Genomic DNA, 23,681 nt, shown 5'->3' with positions numbered 1-23,681 from the left:
CACACAAATAAGGCGTTGAGCAACATAAAAGCAGCTGATTTTTGTTCCACACTGCTTTTGGTTTCGCCCTGCTTGCTTCACTTCTGAACCCTCCTGTCTGTGCCAAATGTGGACAGATCCATCTGTGTTTTCTGAATGGCCAGAGGCGCCCTAAGAGACAGACTTGTCTGTTCACTCATTTTTCAGAACTGTTTTATGAAAGAGCCTTTAATTTAATAGCAATAGGATCATTAGAAAAAGAGTCAGATATGCGTGTTGGGGTGAAGAGGGGGAGCTTCATCATTATTGTGATTTCTATCCTCCAAAGCAATAGTGGTCATGAGCGAAAAAGGCTGTTATGTCATTCATTTCTCAAAAGGTCTTAGTTTTTCCTTTCACCAAAAAATAGTTTAAGGTATAAAATCCGTTGTGCTAGTGTGGACATGGCATAACCTTGATGTTTTTGTTAAATCTAGTTTTTCCATCTTAGGTGTCTATATATGGTTATGTATAAAGTGAGTATTACAGGTCAGAGAGGTTGATCTCATTACCCCGCTTGCTTTCATCACTTAGCCCTACTCCTATGTTTTGCATGTCCACACTAAAGGGTAGGGGTGTCCCAGTTCTTTTTGTGATTTAGGGAGACAGCACAGTGCTATCTGGCCCTATAAATGCAGCTTTCCAGAATGTCAAACAAAAGCTGTGCTCAAAAAGAAACTAACAAATTTAACATCTTAACAGATAAAGTATTCATACTGCAGTCGCAATACTTATATAGCAATCGTAATGTCTAGTTTAGTGTATTATGTTTGGAATACCTGTTAGTCTTCCTTAAATAAATAGTGTTGTATGCTAATGTCTGTTGCAAGCGTAATAATTAGGTAATATGACATGCTAGAACTCCAGCAAAAACACATTACGTCTGCTTACATGCGAGGAATCAGAAACAAATGATGCTTTATGAGCTTCTTGATGTAGCCTCCCATTTTGTAGTGGAATATTATAACGGCTGCCTTTCATGATTTCAAATTGTGAGCCAAGGAGATGCTCAGAAGTTAGAAACAGAGGTAAAACTAGAAAGATGATTCAGATGCATTTGCCTGAGTGTATATGTTCAATCATTAGTTACTATTTCAACAAGGTGAATGGAAAATAAAGGGACCTTAGATCTGTGCAGTACTTTACAAAGCTGCAAGGGAAGGTTCAGGGACTTCTTCCAGTTTCCATATCAAAGAAATGTGTACTCTTATGTTGTGTTCAATGACAAACAGCCATCTCTTTTATACACAAACCATTCAAAGACACATAAATAATGTAAAGCTGTTCACTAACTTCTTATACCACAAATAAAGGTCAGATCATTTTAATGAAAACAAGCGTCAGCACAAATCAATGAGAACTTTGTCGTGCATAAAGACAGATTTAAAAACAGCTTTGTTGATTCTGTCATCTGATTGACTTGGAGACAGGAAATGGTTTGTTTGCAGTGGAGACACAGAGACCCATAGCTGAAGCAGGAGAAACCGCATGTCCACCCTCGAGTGAAAAAAAAACTGCATAAGTGTGTTTTTTGTCTTTTCAAAACGCTGTAATTTATTTCATTCTAAGACACCACAGGAAAATTGTTTTAGTGTACTGCGGCTTTTTCCTCCAGCCATGGATTAATAAAACGTTTTAGAGGGGGAAAAAAGTGTTGTATGACAAAAGGGGCTTTTGGAAATTCACATTTAACAGGTCCGTATCCACACGCCCAGATATCTGTGTTTCCTAACAAACACATAAAGGGTGTGCAGGATGACCTGTCTTCTCAAGTCTTTCCATGCTCTGGTTTCCATTTCATGTCCTGAACTGGAGAGGCCTTAGTTTTGTTGTGAGGGAAAGGGGAAGCAGAAGTTGTTAGAGGAGAAGGAGAAAGGGGCCCCACTTCGGAGGAATGGCTGTCTGGCGGTGGAGGTCAGCCCAAGGGTAGAATACTTGTGTTGGAGTCACGGAGAGGTGAGGAGGGCTGAAATCATGTTAGCTTTATTCTCCCCTTCTCTCCCCTCCGCCTCTCCTGTCCTGACTGGGGGAGCATAAATTCATTTAATCCTGTTTTTCTGTGGATTCGCTTAGCCTTTTGGGCTACCGCTGCCTTGTTCTCCAACCACAGCCCAAGGGGGGGGGGGGAGCTTAGGCAACGCAGGGAGTGAGGCAAGAGGCAGTAAACGATAATATCCTTGAAAGGAGTAAAGAGCCCAACAATGACATAAATAAAAACAAGAAGGACGGGATGGGAGGCCAAGAAAAGGTCAAGAAAAATTGGATTCTGATTCTAAAATGTTTCTTTCAACAAAGAGGCTGCATTGGATCCAAATGTGATCGCATTTTAAATTTTTGTTGCTATTCCGTGCACCATACATGATCCGCTGACTCTGCATTCAATCGCTGTTATCATAGTGGAGGAAAGGACTGATTGATTTATTCAACGTGTAAAAGAACGCTTAACAGCACTGCTGAGAGCACTAATATTTTTAACACCTACATTGAGTGTTAAAATTCACACCTCAGTGCCTGTTTTTCCCTCAAAACTCTCGCTGTTCTTAATCACACTGAAGCTATTTTCTAAAGGCGTCTTAATGTATGGCTCCATGGTGAATCTTTAATGGGATTTACCAACTCAGTGTCTAATCAAGAGTTATTGTTTGTAACGAAAGGAAAACTAATCACCTATACTTCCCCCAGTTGCTTTTGTTTAAAAGATACAACAATGCGGCGTCAAAATCACCATAGAAACAAGTGGTCTTTTGGTATGAGCAAGGTCTCACTGCAAATGTAATGTCCAAGTTTCAGAAGAAGCATGAAGGCCTTTTTCACTTCTGTTATGAACGCAATCTGAAATGGGGATCAGCTGGTATTAACATGTATATTTTTATGCATCTCAACTGGCCATTTGTGACTGATTCATGTAATTGTGAGCATTACTTTCATGTTTTTGCTCTCTGAGAGGGAAGAACAAAAACATATTTACTTATTTCTGTTTGGTTTACAGACGACAGAAGAAATCAAAACAAGCAAGACGGCGTGTATTCTTTGTAGTGTTTCCAATTAATTCAAACCAACAAAAATGTCCAACTTGTTATGTGCCTCTTGTGATCTAGCCATTTGAATTTTTCTCATTTTTTTTAAAATGTCAGACCAAGCCAGCTACAGCGATTTGAGAATCAACTCAAGATGTTGCTGTTTTATGATGTTGGCATGTAAACAAGTATGTACTTCCATTACTCTTCATGACAGTAGATGTTATTTGTGTGGGTGGTCCCCTGGTGTGGACAAGTACGCAGTTGCATTTCTGTAATGTCACTGAATGTGGCTTTTCCCAGCATGTATGTCAACATCAAATCTGAACAGAGCTACAGAAATGACTGAAGTCAGCATTTACAACCCCAGTTCTGAAAACTTTAGGATGTTGTGTAAAATGTAAACAAAAACTGAACGCAATGATTTGCAAACCTCATTAATCCATGTTTCAATCACAATGGAACATAGCAAACATATCAAACTTGGGCCATGTTTACCACTGTGAAGCAACCATCATAGAGGCAAGCTTTTGAACTGTGCGCCGATTACAAGCCGGATGTGTCTTCTCCTCTTTAATGCGGAGAATATGGCATCTGTGGTTTCCAAAAAGAACTTTAAATTTTGATTTGCCTGACCACAGAACATTTTCCACTTTGTTTTTGTCTTTTGCATGCAGAGATTTCTCCAGATTTTTTAAATCTTCTGAATCTTATGAACTGTAGATGATGGGATAGTCAAAGGCTTCCCAGTTTTAAATTGAGAAACATTTTTCTGAAATACTGCCAGACATTAGAAGTTCAAATCAATCATCATTTTCTTATACTGGTATCTGTGGGTGGGTTTTAGGTGTGCAAATCTTATTCAGTTAGGTTCCTCTTGGCTTATTTGATTCACTGAAGTTTACTTGTGTCTTTTAAAGATCATCTAATCCCACTCCTAATAATTCTTGTTCCAAGGGATATAGTACGTATTAATAGAGCATGTCATTCATTTAGTAATTTATAGTTCCATATGAAGTTAAACAGACGTTCTGGTTCGGGGTAAATTAACTTTTGGTTGACACAGATTTAATTTCTGGTCCTGTCAGTCTAGTTCACTCAAAATTACAGGTTCAAAAGGAGTAAAAACCAGAATCCACAAACAAATATGCCATGTGACAGTGGATACACTTTGCCTTTACCACCACCATCTGATGACACTACAACTAGCAATTTCTTTCTAAAGTTGCTTTAAAGTCCCTGATAGGTTCATAGAAACTAAATGAGCTGTTCCACAAAACTTCATCTTCAATCTTTAGAAAAAACTTGTGCACAAATGACTTCCACAAAATGAAAAGGACGCACAATATAGAGTTCCACACATTGCTAGGTTTCTGTTTTTTTCTGCTTCAGATTATCGGAGAAGTCTCAGAGGACTGGCTGTTGTCACAAACCCTTTGCTTTTACACACAACAACTATGAATTCTAGACACTGAAACAACTAAAAACACTATATCTAAAAAAAAAACCTGGATTATAACATCTGTGCATCATAGTTGCAGATGCTTATCTAATTTGATGTGCGAGAAAAACAAGACTTTAATTTTAATATCATGTGTCAAAATGACCAGCATTTGATCTTCAGTGGAATCCTGCTTAATATTGTCAAAATATTCAATCAGTTATTTGCTATCTACACTACTTTTAATACATCACAAAACCCCCATATATACTTACAGATGACTACACTGCTACTGATTTCCATAAGCTGAAACCTTAAATTGATTTCAATGTGTGTTTAAGTAGATTAGTACAGATTTGAGGGGATGGATAAGTAGCACTTTATCCTCAACGGTATGTGCTGTACCTTCTCTCTTCATGCCCATGGCTAAACACTTCTGGTAGCGGCAGTACTGACAGCGGTTCCTCTGGCGTTTATCGATCACACAGTCTTTGTTGTCACGACAGGTGTAGGTCAAATCCTTCCGCACAGTCCTTTTGAAGAAGCCCTTGCAGCCCTCACAACTGTACACACCATAGTGTTTTCCTGAGGAGAGGGAAAGACAGAGGTCGTTTGTCTAATGTTTAGACAAGATATGGGTCACGTTATCCACATAAATATCATATTTGTGAAAGTATCTGCAACCCAGAGTCCACAAAAACATATTTATGTAATGCACTGTTTATCAATAGGGCGATCCTATTAACAGATGGAGTCCCGATGTGCAGTTACACAAGCAGCATAAAGGAACCACTATAAGATGGAACAAAAGAGCAATTATGATAGAGGCCTATTAAAGAGAACCGACTATGTTTGGAGTTTGTATTAAAAAAAAGAGGGGCCTACTAAAGGGAAGTTGTAGTAAGACCCTGTTTTCATGTCTGTCTGTTGTTTCAAACAGCTCTGTTTTGTTATTTATGACTAATGAAGCCCATTTGCCTTCTCTAGTGTTGCTCAGACTGGTTCTTTGTTCGATCTCTGCAGGTCAGACCACCAGAGAAGCTAAATAAAGCCTCCAAGCAGAGCCAAATGAAGCATGACTTGCTATTTAACACTGTTTTCATTTTCCCCTTTGGGTACACGCAGCACCAATGACGCAGAATGACAGTAAAATCCTCCAGTGAATTAGATATCCACCTAACCCTAAGCAGAAAAATAATCATTTTTATGGTTATTCCCAGGGAAAAAAAAAAAAATAAACAAAGACTATTTGTTTCCCATTTAGAAAAAAAAGCCAGAGTAAATCAACTCTATAGAATAACAGGTAACCATCAGTTAAAGTTTCTTCTCATTAAAGCCACTCAATAACTCTGGACCATTATCTTCTCAAGAACTAGCTCAAATGTTCATGAGAGGATATTGGTCCATGGAAGGCTGTGAAATGAACACGTATTTAAAAGTACCGCAAAATAAAAACATTTAGGACATTTTCTAATTTGTGTTTTCCGATCCTGGTGTTCTTTTCTAGACAAACATGACATGTAGATTTTGCTACCTTTGGATTGATTATATTTCTGAAAGAACTTGTTTCAAAAATATCTCAAGAGGTGTTAATGTGTACTTAATCGTCTTCATATATAAATGTAAATATATTTGAGTCTTTTTTTGCAGTGAACAACAGCAGAACCTTTGACGGAGCAGATATTGGGATTTTGCGGAACCAATCACTGGGCTTCTCCCAAAATCTGTCTGTATTTGCCTCCAGCTGGTTTTACAGTAGGGACTCCATCATATGTGCTAGTGGCTGTGCATTGTTTTGCTCAGGCACAGCACTTCTCTGTTCCAGCTGAAGCCTTTTGCCACATAATTTCTATGAATAAAAATAATAACGTGAAAGTTTTCTGATATTAAACAATTTTCTCTTCAGTGGTGCCAACCTACAAAACGCTGTCCCAGTCTGATGCCACTCACCTGAAGAGCGATCCCCGCAGATGGCGCAGATGTGTTTAGTGAGCGACAGAACGGTACTCGAGGGCTGGGCTGGCACCTTCATCACGCCATTGAGGCCCAGCGGGGGCTTAATGTCCTCCGTACTGCTGACCGAGTTCATTGGAGAGTTCAGCTGAAACATCAACACACACAAACACACACGCCGACAGGTCACAAAGCAGCCCTCTCCAAACTGGCAAGAATCATACACTTCATTGCACAAGTCCTCTTGCTTGATGGTTAACTGATGATAATAAGTATCAGACAAGAGCTAAACCTGTTGACAATAAATTATCTATCTTAGATTGACATGGAGACATTGTTGACTAATATGGTACTTTCACAAACCAAAGAAGGATATGTGCACTGATTCTTGGTGTAGATGGTCAGCAGTCTAAGCAGCACCTTTCCTTGGTTCCCCCCAGTCTCCTTTCTCCCTCCTTCCCCCTCTGCGTAAGATCTAAATCTGGCACAGCAGGATTCTGCACCACTCAACCCCAGAAACTCTTTTATTCATGCTCTCAACAAGCCCCGCCGGCTTCAAAATGTTCAGCGCCAGGATAACTCCATTGCAAAATTAAACAGTACAGCAGAATAAAGAGACAGTATTTGTTGTAGCAGCAGAGCAGTCGCAGCTTTGAGTCCAACTTCAGCTGCTGGCTGATACTTTCTGAGAAAAAGCGCTTTAATAAAATTCATCCCAAAGTGACCTCTCCTTGCTTTCTGGTAAAAGCGTACAGCAATGGGAGGCTAATTATTTTAATTACCAACATGTTGTTTCCAGGGAGCATAAATGCTGCAAGGCCCAGTATACATTATCCTAAAAGACTAAATGTAATGGATGGAGCAGACAACAGGTAGCCATTAGAACTGACGCACAAAAACATAAAAAAAATGTAAAAGCACTTGTCTGCTTGAAACCAAAATGGCCTAATGCAAGTTTGAAGAAAAAAAGAAAAGAGAAAATGTAACTAAATACATGAATCCAAGTAGATGCTCCAGAAGCCTCTAGAGAGAGGCGGGTGATGGAGCAGAGATAGCAGAGGAGCCATATGTTCTAGTGAGTTGTGCTTTTATCAAATTGCAACATGTGAGAAAAGTCCAACTCCACAAAGACTTTCTTGGCTTGAAAATGAGCTCAGACTGTAGGAGAGAAACCCTGTTGCTAGCTAAGGCTGTGTAAGCCAAAGAAACTTTATATTTTTTGTTTTGTTATCAGAAAACAAGTTTTAAGCTCTGTTTACAGTATATTAGCTAAAACAATGGGGTTTTATTTTTCCTCAAACTAAACAGCCACACTTTTTATAACCAAATACACAGCCATTATCAATTATGCACCTTCAATGATAAGGATTTTTGCTCTTTGCTACTCCTCCTCCTCCTCTTCCTACTACTAATAATACTCCTAGTAATAACAAAATAAAAAAAACAGGATGTAGATTTTGACTGGACTTTGAAATACTGTGATTTTTAATTTTAGATCAAGCTCTTTAGTGCTGGTTCTCAGGGTGACTATAGTGCAGCTCAACACTTTTTCTTATTAGATCTTCCAGCTACAAGTGAAAAAACAAAACAAAACAAAACAAAAAACGATGACAGAAGACATTATACTACTTCTGTTCACAAGTGGGCATACGATGCTGTGGCTCCAGGCTTCTTATTTAATCATTTTTAACTCTCAGACTCCAGAATCTGATTTCTCTTTAACAGCTTTGGTGATTTTAGCTTGCAGCTCACATAAACCAATACTCCAATAAGAGAAATATACCTAATCATGGTGCTTCTCCATCCACTCGCTCTTGCTTTATTTCATACAAACTTCCACATGATTTGACATGATTTCTGGGGTGTTGTGGAAACTTATAGGAACATGACTTGAGTTTTAGGATTAAATCAAATAAAGCCTGGAGTTGCTGGCACCGTTTGACTAATGCATCCACAAAAAATTGATTTCTTCCTCCAAAGGAAAATGTTTGGTCGCACTGTGTCACCAAACTCCTGAATTCAGTGTGTAGTCCAGTAAACAAACACACACAGACTCAACAAGTAAGCCTCAAGCCTTGAAAATGAGATTATTTCCTGCAGAACTTCATATGAGGTAATAAGGTAAACAGAATGTATATCTTGCAATCAAATGGCCATGAGTTATATTGAACTTTTTTTAAAAAGAAAAAAAGGAGAAGTTTTTTTTTTTAAAGTCCCAGTGCTCAAAATAGTCCCCTCTGAAGTGAAAAAGATTAGTTTAAAGAGAAGTTTACGGGATTCACACGAACTGAAATAACTGTAAACATCACTTGCCTGCCTGTTCATTCACAAGCTCTGTCACACACACACACACACACTCGTGCACTCTGAAGTCTTACCTCACCTAAATGCCTGAGTCTAGGCTTTTTCCTCTGTAACGCAGCACTTGCAGAGCTCTCTCCTTGGCTGGGATTGTCTCTATCAAACCCTCTGTCTGCCTGACAGAAAAGATTCGGCTTCTCACAGTCTATTTCCAGTAAACTTGCAACTAAATCTTAGCAACATTGCTCCCTGTGGTGTGTGTTGGGGCAGACCGGGGGGCCTTTTCTTTCTCCGTTTGCCCACGGCGATGGAGACAAGGCAGGGGGATTAAAGTAGCTCAGGACTAGTTCTGGAAATAGAATACATGAGCCCTCCCTTACAACACACATGTCACCCTTCACAAGGAGGTATGCCAGCTGTGTGTACGACCGAATGGCCCTGGGAAACCCCAGCTGACAGTCTTCTCTTTGCAGACGGTCTTAAAGACAAAGAAGAAGCCTTAGCCTCAAACTTTTACACATGGTGTAGAGAAACAAATCAGAGGCTTTAAAGTTTTAAATGTAGAACAGAAGATTTCCTGCAGAACCGTGCACAACGAGCAGCTGAACTGCTCCAGCTGATGAACGCCTCATGTGCTGCAACTGTTATGTAATGTGCTGTAAAGGACATTTGATTGGTACATACAGTGGAGTGGGTGCTTGTCTGCTCATGGGTATCAAATTCTGCACAGAAGTGATACATCTTATTATATGTTCTGTGCCATCTGCTGGCTCGGCCATGCTGCTGGAAAATTCAAAGATTTGCTCAAATTGCTCCTCAAATAGGATTCTCTTAATTAAGGAAAATCTTTCAGATTTATTAATGTGCAGCACTGACACAGATACAATAAAAGCTTTTGTGAATTCATAATAATTGCGGAAATGCCGAGTCAGCATTCGGCCTTACAGTGCTTTGCCAAGTTTGTAGTGCTACTCGACTTGTAGCCACAGCTCTGTGGCACAGCCAAGGAAAAGAATTATTTAGAACCAATGGGTGGACTGTGGGATCCCATTTAGGAAAAGTGCTTTTGGACAGTAAACTTTCTCTAACAGGGCAGCTCAAACCTGGTGTACTGTACCCAAAGAACTAAGGAACATTACACCCTACAACTTGTTTTCTAAATCTATAGAACGGTGGCTGAAATTAATCTACTTTGTTGCCATATTTCAGTGGCCTCAAGAGTGGTTGTTAAATTTTGTCTAATGTCTTTTCTGTTGTTTCTTTTAATGTAATTATATTACCCAAGTGTTCTTGGTAGTTGCCATTTTTTTTGTACCATCAACCTGTCATGGGCTGCAAATAAAAATATGCCAGTACGGCTAAATTAGCACAGATACATGATGTGTTCATGTTGATTATTGTGCATTGTCCCTTTTAAATAAGCCTTAAACTTTAATGCTCTTTTAAGTCATTACTGGGTGATGCGACTTTATTAAAGTTTACAAACAATAACCATTACAATGAAGCATATTTCTTTAGTCACAGCGGCTTAAGTATATTATCCAATCTGTCATTACTGGTACAATAATCTCAACAGTAGAACAGGTCCTGTAAGCTATTAGTATGCTCACACGCTCAGCGATGAAATGTAAAGACAGCAGTCATCCTTTGAGAAAACAGGGAACAAAAAGGAAAGAGGAGCTGAAGCGGTGGAGGCCTCTGCCTGAGACGGGCTTAGCTCAATTCAGAAAGTCAGAGCACATTGTTTGTTCATAAAGACACTTCAAAAGGAGATTTCAAATCATGGCGCACAACTCCTGAATGTGCAGCCCTCATGTTGATTCTCACTTGTTTTCCTCTTCAAGGGCACCTTGTTAAATAGTGAGGAATCATCGTATTCTGTTCCATTATACAGCAGAGCAGCACCACCAGAAATAGAATGTTCTACTTTACAATCCACTGTTGCAGATCTTATTCTCTACCACTGTATAACTGCCTGCAAGCTGCTTAGGTTAAGAATGATTAATTTCTCTAAAGCTTTAATTTACTTTTGCTTCAAGGCCTACAGCTAAAAATGTCCAAACATAGAATGGGAAGCGCGAGGAAGTCAGCGGATAGGAGGCAAATCTCCTGTTGAAAGAAGAAGGAATCTAAGTGGGTTCCTCCTGAGAGGTGAGGACAGAGATCAGGTCATGATGTAACCTAATGATAACCCCTGGTCCATTTCACCTCTGACACCTCATGCCAATCGCTTCCTTCTAAAAGCAAACTTATCTTGAGGAATTGGTAAAATGAGTAAGAACTTTCTTCTTCACCGCTGTGGCCTGTTTGTGTGTGAGAGTCTTATCTGGACACACATCAACAGAGAGAGTGGGTCAGGTTTCACACATGGAGGCCTGTAAATGGCCCCGGCTGGTCTGTGGCCTTTAGAGTGTATTCACAATGAGACCCCCCCCCATGGGATGAATTTAAATATCAGCTTGAAAGACACCTGTTTGGACACACACAGCAAACAAGCACAAAGTAAACATTTAAGGGATGTTTACTTTTAATTTGTTACATTTTTTAAAAAAATATATCATCAGATTTTAATGTATTTTGTAATTTTCTTAAAAAAACAAACAAAAAAACCCTTATTAAAAGAAAAAAGAAATGCAGGAAATAATGTTGGAAAAAGGAATACTGAATTGCATTGTTCTTTAAGAGCAATAATTATACTTTACTTATAGTAATATTCAGGTATAACAAGAATAGATTTTCTTTATGTTACGAGAAGACAAAAAAATTAAATGAAAACGAAACAATAGAGATTCATCACTTGCAATTGAGTTCACAAGCAGATCTACGTCAATCTATGTATTTAACGGCTAATTAAGTAAGCGAGTTAAAGTTAATCAACCATTAAAATCCTTAATGGGAACATAAACATCCCTCCTAAGCAGACACTTTCTTTTAAAAAAGTCTTCATGATTATTGTCACCCAGCTCTTATAAACCCCTCTCTGCTCTCTCCCAGTGGATAACATTTAGCAGAAGCAAACATTTTTCCAGACAGCTCAGAGGTTTACAACAGCCACCTCATGCTGCGCCACAACAGATAAAACGAATCATTTCAAGCACTGCCAGAACAGTTTATATATGTATGTGTGTCTTTTTTTAGTGTGTGTTTTGACAGGAACTTCTGTTACAGGAGAGGGGAAAAAAAGGAAGAATAATAGGACTATTGGTGGCATGAAAGGAGTAAACCTTGGTGTGAAGACGCAGACTGACTTTTAGCTGTTGTCTCACCTCAGGTGGTGGGTTTTCAGCATGTGTTTGTCCATGCTGTGCATGCATCTGGGTATGTGAAGTTTGTATGAATTTGTGCACATATGTACATTTAGACAAGATGGCAATGGTTACTTGCACACACACACACACGTGTGACTGTGTCCTTTAGGCTATTTGTGAGCATGGCCGGGCAAATGGGATATTTTTATAAGAAACCGCTCTGCTCCTGAGTCCAATAAACTGTTTATTACGGACATAAAAACTTTTAAGAGATCTGTCTGAACAGTAATAACCCACTCCTTTTTTACATGTAAATTTAAGGCTGTGTGATATTAAGAAAAACGTGCAATTGCAACATGACTGAACATTGCTATTCCAATATCAGAGCAATAACACAGTGCCCAGAGCACTCTGCTTTATCATCTCTGCCACTCCCGTCTAAAACCTTTTTCCATATAAAGTCACCTTTTATTTTTCTAAACAATCTTAATTTGGAATTTCTAAAAATATTCTCGTAACCTCTGCACTGTTTCTAGAAAAATGACTTCATCCACATGAGAACAACAAAATCTATGTAACTATCCAGGTCTGTATGTGGTGCTGTAATGCTGTCTACACAAAAACACAAGCGTGGCATTTTAAGATGGCATTTTTTTTACATTTTCTCTACATGTTTTCCAAAAATACTATTTTGGTGCTTCTGGAACTCCTTGCATCCGTGTGAATGCAAGGATGAAATAATAAAAAAAACTTTTGCATATTCACAAAAACTGTTCCCATGTCCTCTAAATCTAGTGTGTGCATCAAAGACAGTAAGGATCCAGTGGATTGTGCAAAAATATTATTGAGATGCAGAGAATGAATGCTTAATACCTGAAATACCCTGTAATTTATTACAGTCTAAGCAGTTTTTTGCAAAATTGATACGCCACACATTTCTAATGCAATGTCAATAAATTTTAAATAAACAATATATTGTTTAGCCCTAACATTTTCCAAGAGTATGTTAAGCAAAGTCCATCTTTTGCTGCCAAAACAGATCTGACAAGTCAGGGTGTGAAGAAAGACCATCTGCGGGTCTTCCGTACCAATAAATCCTTTGAACCTTGCGGGAGATTGGAAGAGGTTTCTCTGGATTGAACTTGCTTCCTCCAGATGCCATTTTCTATAAAATTAGATTTTTAGGAAGTTTGAAAGCTGGGCAAAAGCCTGAATCTTTTTTGTTATGTTCTTTCAAGAATTCTTAAGCAACTTGTTGAAGAATTGTATATGGTTGCTGAGGTTAAGTGGGATGTGTTAACAAGCAAGTCTACATTGTTAATGTAATGCCTACAAGAATATCAGAAACCAGGTCTTCCCAGCAGAATCTACCATAACAACATGATCAGCACTTCTCATTTTCTTGCCCCTCACAGTGGTCATAATGTTCTGGCTGATCACAGTGTATAACACTACACAGTTTGTGCATAATATGGCTTATATGCAACTTCAAATCAAATATTTGAGTAAATCCCCACTTATTTAGAGTCATAAACATGGAAAAAGTTACTAAGTGCATAATTTGGGATGTAATTTTGTAAAAATTCAATCATCATGTGATAGTAAATGGATGTTATTCCAAAAGGGGAAAAAAGACAGAAAATCCAAGTTTGGGCTACTTTTCAATAGCTACAGGCATTCTTACAAAGATTAAAGCAGTAAAAGATGTTGAGGGGGGAAAAAAAATGTATGGGTTATGTTAAACAATGCAGCATAAATCAAACAAACATCTAATTTTGTTCATTCTGTCTAGTTACGCAAAAACAAGGTACAAACAATCCCTGTTGTGTTTTTCCAAACATAGATTTCCTTTCATTGGCTAACATTTTCCCCCATCTGGCTTGATGTGCAGGAAAGAAAAAGTTAATTAATTCAAAAACGAAGGTTTAGATTTCTTTTTTCTGATCAAACAAGTGCATTTTACAATCCAAACACTTCTTTGATTTGGATTAAAAACTATTTTCAGAGTCTAGAGGAAAGACAAACCTGTTATAAAATCTCTATCAATCTAATATCTCCATCTTGTCTGTCTTAGATGTCCTGAACCGAGTGGTGTATATTTTGTCATGCAGTTCAAAACTTCAGCAGTAATGCAAAAGTAAATTATGTATCCGAGATTATTGTTGTTTTGATTATCTACTTCTCATATGTTTCTTTGTTTGTTTGTTTTGTCATTTTACACAAGATAATGGTGTGATAAATCCAACAACAAGTGATAGTTTCCTAAAGGTGCCTTTATGAATCATATAACCAGTGGGTTTACTGTTATTTTAATGTCACTTTCATTTGAAACTAACAAATAAAAATAATATTTCTACTTGCTGTGTAACAAATTAACTCCTTTAAACTAGAAGTAAACAAAGAGAATAAAATACACACAGTAAGATCTTGCCTGTAATAAATTACTGTGGTTTAGTTAACCACTCTCCATTTCCTGAACTATAGATGATGTTGAAGGAAAAATCACATTTTCTGGCCTATATCTGCCTCCTTTATCTTGTTTGTTTTATTGCATCACAAATCCTTTAATAATCAAATTCTTTTTGAGAGTTTCAGGAAGCCATTTATGAATAGGAACAATGAATAATATGAATATGACTGTGTAATTACGACTAACACCTACTTCCTGTTTACAACAACTTTTGCAGGTGTGTGGGAGCAGAAAAGTCGAATTAGCCTTACAGAAAGTAATGCATTTCCCAGCCATGCAACGGTGTACATGTAAGTCCACAGACAGTGTTGTATTGCAGTAAGATCACATCAACAGATGCAATTAAAACCCTAAAAAGATTTTTCTGAGTTCTTTAATAAAATGTTCCTCCCTAAGGCTTTAAAAGCACAGCGTCATGAGCCTACATCAGTAGGCGGCTTTGTGAAATTTAGACCTAATGCTACCGTTTCTATGCCTTATAGCTGCCGCCTCCTAAATGACATCTCCTTTCTAGCGCCGCACATGTCAGAACAAACCAGCAGCCTCCAGCATGTCCACAATAAATGCTGTACTGTCAGTTTTTAAATTATGTCTGCTTTTGAGCAATGAAACAAAAGAAGTGTGTAAGTGAAAAATTGTACTGTTTTGAGGTAGTTGCTGCCCAAAGCCAAAGGCGATAATGTTTTTATGTGTGTGTGTTTTTGTCTATTGTGTTAGCAAAATATTTCATTGCAACATTGCAACAGATTTGACTGAAATTCTCAAAGTAATCATTGGAGGAACATCTGCAACTGATTGTTTGGAGTCAGTTCCACTAAAGATGACCACCTCAGCTAAGAAAATCTAGCAAAGACAAAAAATAGCTATGACTCATTTCATTTTAAAAGAGATTGAGCTCAAGTTTGGTGGAGTAATAGCTGAGAGTCATTCTCAACACATACTGCAAGCAGTAATGAATCAAAACTCAGCAGGCAGTATGCATTCCTTTAAGGAAAGCTAGTCTAGTCCTTTAATTCCATGAATGTATTTGCACCCTGTTGCTTTTAGTTTTTCTCTTTTTAAAGAAATGCACAATTTAAGTCATACGTTTTGCTCTCCTGCAAATAATACTTGAAACAGAGGCTTGTTTCTATTGTTTTCATAACAAAACCAACAACTGAAGTGTTGTGTAGTACTTAAGTACAACAAAACTAAACCTACACATTAGCTGTATTTCCTTTTACTAACAGTGGAAGGAAAAATAAATCTCTGAATCAGCTTTTAATTGTACCCGGAGAGAGCTTTGACTGAAAAAGAAGTTTTTGCTTTATAATACATGTGATCGACTTTAGAGACCTTCAATGATTACTCTGGGAGCCTAAACACAGACCCTTTGTGTGGCAACCATAACATCATGCGGAATGACAACAGCAATGGCCATCAAAGCTTTGGGTTGTGGAACGGACCTTTATTACTCCAATATAGGAAAGAACTTTTTCTCTTGAGTATGTTATGTTTTGGTTTCCTAGCGACTCTCGCTTGAACACGTCGTACTCAGAACTGGAACATGACATCATTGCCGCCACTCATTTATAACCTATTAAGCGTGTGTTCCATTTCTTGTAAAGCATTTACACCTTTTTTGACATTTGTGTGTTTTTTCCTGTGTTTGAACCCAGAAACACTAAAGCTTTGTATGTATTTTTGAAGGTACAGTGAGAAAAACTGGAGGCCTGCTGTTTGTTTAGGCTCCTCAGGGAGGTTTCAGAGAGAGAGCGCAAAGGCCGCAAAATGGAAAGTTGGACCCTGCAGTGGTTCAATGATAAAGAACCCCCTTTTTCCACAAAAAGACAACAGCCAGACAACTCTTGCTGTTGTAACTGGAAGTGTGAAATGTGTTCCAACCCTTCCTTATAATCCCTTCCAGCTGCTTGAAGAGTCGTGGCGTCTGTGATCGAGGGGTTTGGCGTTGAACCTAATAGACACAACCACTGAGGTATTTGATCAAAAAGAGCACAGTTGTGGCCTAGTAACACTCTTGACCACATGCCAGGGGATGAATCCTGCAATCTCCTCCTCGTATACCTCCACAAACAAAAGGCAACAAGTCTTCTAAAAGCAAAACCACAGACTAAGAGACAAGGCATGCTCTTTGAGTCTTTGCCAAAACTCTTCTTGTTCAAATAACTTTACTGTCAGTGTGTGGCCCTGATCAAAAAAGAAAAAAAACCCAAATTCTTTTTCGATCTCCTGAGGACAATCAAAATGCACTGAACGATCATGAGAAACCAAAAAGATTCTTACATTGCCTCAGTACGTACGAGTGTCTGGAAGCTGAGGGGAAGTACGGTTGTTTGAAATGTAAGAACTGGCTGATGATAAAGGACAGTCTCTTTCTTTAAATGTGGTTTGGGTTTAAAAAAATACATTAGTTCTGTAAGAATGCAACTTTTGGTCATCCTGCCCCCAGCTTTAGTCATACAGTCTTTTTCTTATTTACTGAAGCAGATGGTTATACCTCATTGATTTTTATTTTAACCCATATTTAGGCAAAAATAACAGAGTCAATCAGAATCAGAGTGGCTTATAGTGATTTTTAAATTGGATTGCATGTTTTTATGCCTAGAAAAGACACTGTTGATTGCAGTTTATGCTTAGCAAGACCGCCTCTTGAGGACACTAAGCAGACGAGGGAATAAACTATGGCATTTATTTTATGAACTCAACACAGAGCAGTTTGTGTCTGTGAAATCATCAAAATTAAAGTATATGGTTGTAAAAAGTGTGTGGTTAACGTAGGCAGGGTCTTGTGATGATTAAATACGAGCTGAGGCGTGACCTTGTTTCAGTTAAGTGCTCTCAAAAAAAAAAAAGCAAGTCAGCCGAGTGTCGAGAGTAAGTGGGATACAACGTCTGATTTAAATCAAGAGGTGCCACGCCTCATGACCACAGGGCAGCACCACCATCTTTAACCTCTGATACTGTTCTCCACCCTCACTGAGCAACAGAAGATCAACAGAAGACACCTCAATCTGAATTAAAGCTCTAGGATTCCTTGAAAGAATGGACATCACTGTGGGTTTTAGACTAAGCTCATCTTATGTTGAGAAATGAGTTGTAGCCAGTTTGGTTAAACTTCAAAAATAATAATATGTGCAATGTCATGCCATTTCTTGCATGATCTGATAGAACTTAAGAGTATGTCTTTGAATGACTCTCAGCTACTTCCACAGCAACCTATATTGAGCTGGGTTGACTCCAAATGTTAATGAGTTGTAGATGTACAGCCAATAATTACCTCCTGACAGTTTCACTTAAATCCATTCAATGGTTTATGAGCTATTTTGTTAACGGTACACACAAATGAGCACATGCACAAGTAAAAAATGAAACTAAACATTATCACTCCGTCTTTGCCTTTTAGACAGTGGGCGATGACTATGGGAACATAGTACTGGTAAGAAGAGCACTTGTGTGACATGTTAAGGTCTTCTAAAATGCATCTATTGTGATACTAAAATCTTCGGAACTGAAACTGCTTTTTAAGGCTTTACTTTGAGCATCAACAGTTTTTCAAACATGCTTTTTTGATTAAAACAGCTAAACTTATAATCTGTCAATGAAGCACAAGCACAGTTTTCTGGAAGTTGTGATTGCGTAAAAGAGAAGTGATATTTGCCAATGAGAGAAATCTAAAAAGTTCCTTTTGCACACTGCTCCCTTTTAGTAATAAATGCAAAGTACTGGATTTAGACATGCGGTGCTGAGAAAAGAACAAAATCGACAAAACTAATCTCAAATTCCTGAAAAGTCTAAGAAAGACTCAAAAGTGAGAACACAAGGCTGTTTTTTTTTGTTGAGGAACACCAAATGTCAGTACTTATCCTGCAACATTGCAGAAAATATCTGGTTCTTAGTGATAAAAAGTATTCAGGTGCAAAGTCATTATGATGTCAAAATAAAAGAGCAGAACTTCGAGGAGACTATTGGATACTTGAATATTTTACTCGCTGGGATTTCTGAAACTGATATTAGATTTCAGAAAATATGGTCACATTTTTCTGCTTTTTTTCTGTACCAATTTTTAAAGATCTGGATTGAAACAGGATATTTTTCAACACTGTGACATCAATACATCACTAATTGCTAATTGCTATCATTAGAAGAGGTGCTGAGAGACATATTACTGAACAATAAGTTGTAACAGTTAGATAAAAGGCTTCTCAGTACAATTACTTAGAGATGATTGATGTATTTCTTGAAAATGAATGAGAAAATGTTTGGTGTACCAAACTCATAATACTGAGCACATGAACAACTAAAAGCTTAATATTCCTTTAAGGAATGCATATTGCCCGCCAACCTTCGTACAGTTTTAAACTAAGATTATGTAGCAATAGTCATTTTGATTAAACCTTAGTGCTTTGAGTAACGAGTTTAGAGTTAGTTAAAGAGTTAGCTATCCATTTACATACAATGAATATGTTGAATTTACTTGAAATATGTCCAGTAGTTCATGAGATAGTTTGCCAACTGAAAATGAAAATGGAAAAAAAATGAACACATGCAAACACACACAAACGCAGACAAAAACATTATCACATTTTGCTTTTGGGGGTGGGTGATATTTAGAAGTTTCTGCCTCTAGAAAATAAATATCATGACAAAAAAACTTTACCAAACCATTTTTTTTTCTTATTGTGCCACAATGTTTAGGTTTGTTTGTGTCTTGTTCCTCAAGGGTTTTTTGTCCCAGTTAGCAACTTCTTTGCCTTTGAGTGATTTTTTTTTAATAGCATACAGGGTATGCTAGCATGCTAAATGTCCACACTTATGTCTGCCATAGATTCAAATGAGACAGATCAAACCAATTCAACCACCTTCCAAAACATCCGACCTGCATGCAAAGTATGTCACTGCAGGACAGGAAAAGCAGCGCAGATAATAGAGCTGGAATTATGAAGCGGAGAGAAAAAAATCTGAAGGAGAAGGGTGGGGAGAAGGACGAGAGCTTTCTAGCAATGAAAGATTCTGTCGGCTTTCTCAAAGTTTATCTAATCCACTCTTAACTCCATAACATGTGGGACAGTTTTGTAAAGAAGGTGCAGATAAGCTCAACAACAGCGAGGAGAAGCCCAATCCCAAAACTGCATTGGATTGTCGAAGTACTTAAACACAATTATCAATAAACCAAAAAGAAAAGGTCCATTTTGTGGGGTGAAACAATTTTAATTTCAGATATGGCTCCAGACAGAAACTGGGCCACTGCAAGCTTTGATGTCTTAATTTTGTGTGTGTGTGTGTGTGTGTGTGTGTGTGTGTGTGCACGTCTTTGTGTATGTTATTAATATGAAAGAGGCTTACTGCAAGACACACCAGAAATGTAAAGGAAAAGAGTGGAAACTGAGAAGATGTGACAAAGACAAGAAGTGAAAACAAGTTACAACAGGAGGGAAGAGGACATCTGGAGACAAAGGACCAAAGATAGGACAGAGGAGAAAGTGAGAAATGACGGGAGAGCACACTTCAGATGTAAAAGGAGGAGTGACAGAGCTGGAGCGAGTGTGGAATCCCTGTTGAATAGGCTCTGATTGACTGAGCCATGAGGTCAGAGCTGGGCCTCTGTCTGCTGGAGCTGCCTGCTTTGGAAAATTATAATATAGTTTGTACGAAATGACAGGCAATCAGTCCTCTGGTTGGTTTATAGGGCAGCTGTATTGACTTGTGATTTGAAAGTGAACCTGTAAATGGTCCACACTTCTATAGGGCCTTTTTAACCTCTCTAATTCATCCCAATGCAGGATCTGGGGAACAACCCCTGATCTTTTGATAGAAAAATGACCTCCTTACCACTGGACCAAAGCCACACATAGTGTTGTTCTACATTGTATAACAAAAAAACAGTGATATAGAATCACAATAAGGACTACTGAACAAAAACCGTTATGGTTTCAGAATGCAAAAAAAAGCCCTAAATTAGCTCTAGACTGCAACATCTAGGACATTTTATTCAATATTAAATGATCAAGAAAAAGGCCTAGCATTCCTTAAAAAAAGGTTAATCATCCGCCTCCTTTCATTCCAGGGTTTGAGACTAAGATCATCTTATGTTGAGAAGTGATGGAGTTGTAGCTTTATTGCAAAAAATAAATAAATAAATTGTTTTTGATCATCTTTGTAATTTGTGTGTTCATCATTAGAGACTCTGGATACATTGAAAAAAAAAAAAAAACTTTTCCATAATGCAGATTAAAGGATTTGCCCAAACTGAACAAGTAAGCTCTGTCCATTTCTATATTTACCTTTTTTTCTATCAAAGCTGTCCCAGTGTTGTTTCAGAGCCAGTGCAGGATTTTGATCCAGTTCTGTTTGTTTCGGCTGCCAAACCAGCATCTCCAGGCCAGGACAACCAGTGCTACTGTGGCACTTTGCTGGTCCAAAGCAGAGAACTGCTACCAGTGTAGGGTTGTAGAGCAAACTCAAAACTCTTCTTAATATCTTGCCCATACAACTACCACCCTATACCAGAAAACTCCTCAAGAAACTATCTTAAAATTACTGTTTAGGTTCACAATTTGCTGCGACTATTTTTGCTGCCTTCAGACCACTGAGCAGAATAAGAACATATTTAGCAAAACATTGCATCTGAGAGTTAGGTCAAATCATGCTCATATGAACAAACTACTCCCACATTCATCCGTCACTGGATCAAGACTACTATGGATGGGGGTAATACTCTATTTGTTGATGTATTGCAACGTGGGCATGAACGGATGCCCACATCAATTTAAAACTGTGAAAACATTGATTGTTATTTAATGTTAATAATGTCATAATAATCACTAAAAGTGGAACTATGAAGTGCGGTGCCCAGACAGTTTATGCCATGCACACAACAGAGCCGACTGAGACATACTGACCGGAGGAGGAAGAAGAAAAAACACCCGATGGTAACCACTAACTGCTAACCAATGGAGTACTGAGCAAGTGAGTGTTGTTAAAGCTTCCACTTAACTCAAAAACGGTGAAGTGAATTACAAAGTTCACTGCAGCTTTTATTGCAAAGAATTTACGTCCACGTTCAGTCGTTAAAAACCAGAACTTGTTGCCACTTTGCTGAGTACTTTGGATGTGTGATGGAGCACACACACATCCAACACAGCAATTTCCACACTCTGCAACAGGACCGAAAGAAAGTCGTGGAAACACCGAAGAAAGCGGGTAAGATAGCTTGAACAAGTGATGCATGTGCGTGATACAGATGTGAAAGAATACTATACTATTAGTGATAACTGAAGTAAGACTTTTTAAACTTCAGAAGTTCTGCTACCAGAGTTGCAGGTTTATGATATTTGATAAGTCAGAAATGTGCATATTTGTGTTTGTGCATGCATGCAGTATGCTACAGGGGTGGATATGCAATAAATATGCAAAATCTTAAACTTAAAAACAACTCGACATGCTCAACGGCTTATGTGTATATGTGGCACGGGCCTCACCTGGGGGCTGACGCTGGGGCCGTAGCCCATGCCAGGTGAATTCATAGAGTGGGGCCCCATGGGTGAGCTAATAACAGAGAAGGGTGATGCCAGGCCATTCATCGGTGAACTCAGGGTGCTGATAGGAGAGTGCAGAGAGCCGGAGGGCCCCATGGAGGTTGGGCTCAGCAAAGGGGGGTGCATTCCTCTGTGGGATGTAGGCGAGCCCAGGGGAGATGAGGTCACCTGCCCCGATGAATCTGTTAAAATAATTCAGAAAAAGAGAAGTGTTAAAAAAAAAAAAGCTTAAAAGATGTCAGTATCAGTCACATCTGTAATGGTTAAAACATTTTAAAATAAGGCAGGCCAAAATTGTTTTCATAATTTCTAATAAAACCTTTATTACTATGTTCCTTATGAATGCCCTTTTTAAAGAAGGCTGTTTTTACACTGAAGCTAATTAAGAGTTTTTCCTAACCACAGATGTTGGAACCAGAAGTCTAGCACATCTGGTGAAGTGTGAGAACAGGTGTTAAATCTGAGCACCGGCCAGGAAAATGTTTGAATCAGCAAAAAACACCTGAAACAACTAAATCAAGGTTATTTCAAAGTGGAAAAATGGCTAAACGTAAAGCAACAACCGAGTGGGAGGCTCGCAATGTTGACACACTCTCTGGTTTTGTCCCTCAAGCTTCAAAAGTGCCTCCTTCAGAAATGTAAGAGGTCAGCATGTAGAATGTACCTGCTGTATAATGCATGTGGTTGATGAGTGGGGTGGTAGACCCAGGAGATTGAAAAACATGACCTTGCACCACAGCTGAGGTGGTACCTGCAGCGAGACTGCTGTCTGTGCGAGCGATAAGGCTAAGGTCAGCCTGTCTTTTCTGTCTGTCTGTCTGTCTGTCTGTCTGTCTGCCTTCTTCCTCGCAATCTTGAGTCCTACGCTTTACCTCGAATTAGCGGGCTATCTTGCCATCAGCTGTCAACAAGGAAGATGCAAGTGGAACATAAGCAAAGATGAACTGACATACTGAGACTTTGGCAACAGGGTTTGCATGTGTACTGATAACAACTCCCTCCTTCCTGTCTCTTCTTTCAGCGCCGCTGTTCACTCTCTCTTTCACCCCCATTCATGATTATGTCTGCCTTCATTTTGTATTCTGCCCCTCTTCCTCTGTTTACTTTTCATGCCTGCGCTGTAATTTTTCATACGGGGGTCTAAACAACAGTGTTGCAGGTCTTTCAGACTCTTAAATTCTCAAAACAACTTATAAATACTTTCCACAACATGAAAAAAAAAACTTTTAAACTTTTATACTTTTATACTATAGTGCAGTCTAAGAATTACCAATTCATTCACATTCAATTTCACATTTATAAACTCTCTCAAGCTGCACCATTTGATACGGTTTAGGATAACTTCTTTTATGTCAATGTCAAAGTTTGCAATGAGCACTTTTGATAAAAAATAAAAGCACCTAATAGTGGCAGGATAAGAAGATTCTTCCCATCTTAATGTTCGTACACTCCCTGCATTACAATAAATGCTTATTACAAGCAAAAGCACAGTAAACGCCCCCCATATCCTTTGGAAAAACAAACAAGCATTCTTCTCAATAAAAGGCTAACAACAACCCTGCATGTAGATGAATTAGTTCAGTGTTTAATCTCCTGACTGATACGCCATGAGCTTCTATCAATCTGATTACATTTTTTTTTCCACATCTCCAACATGTGCCCACACACATAACTCCTGAAAAAAAAAAATCAAATTAA

General features: G+C 38.4%; 1 protein-coding gene across 5 annotated transcripts in view; it reads right to left on the bottom strand.

Moving 5' to 3' along the window:
• rxraa (retinoid X receptor, alpha a) overlaps positions 1-23,681 on the bottom strand; it is a 151,136-nt gene that overhangs the window by 15,203 nt on the left and 112,252 nt on the right. For 3 of the 5 annotated variants that reach the window (XM_037979285.1, XM_037979287.1, XM_017425468.3), the window contains exons 3-5: positions 21,927-22,165; positions 6,427-6,586; positions 4,882-5,061 (exon numbers count right to left, since the gene is read on the bottom strand). In XM_037979285.1, coding sequence (XP_037835213.1) covers positions 4,882-5,061; positions 6,427-6,586; positions 21,927-22,165 — 579 coding nt within the window. The remainder of the gene's footprint in view (positions 1-4,881; positions 5,062-6,426; positions 6,587-21,926; positions 22,166-23,681) is intronic. The other 2 variants (XM_037979286.1, XM_037979288.1) reach the window with 1 other exon arrangement.

Source organism: Kryptolebias marmoratus, linkage group LG14, assembly GCF_001649575.2.
Source record: "Kryptolebias marmoratus isolate JLee-2015 linkage group LG14, ASM164957v2, whole genome shotgun sequence".
Lineage (NCBI taxonomy): Eukaryota > Metazoa > Chordata > Actinopteri > Cyprinodontiformes > Rivulidae > Kryptolebias > Kryptolebias marmoratus.
Note: the sequence above shows the minus strand (reverse complement) of the source record. Positions and strands in the feature narration are given on the sequence as shown.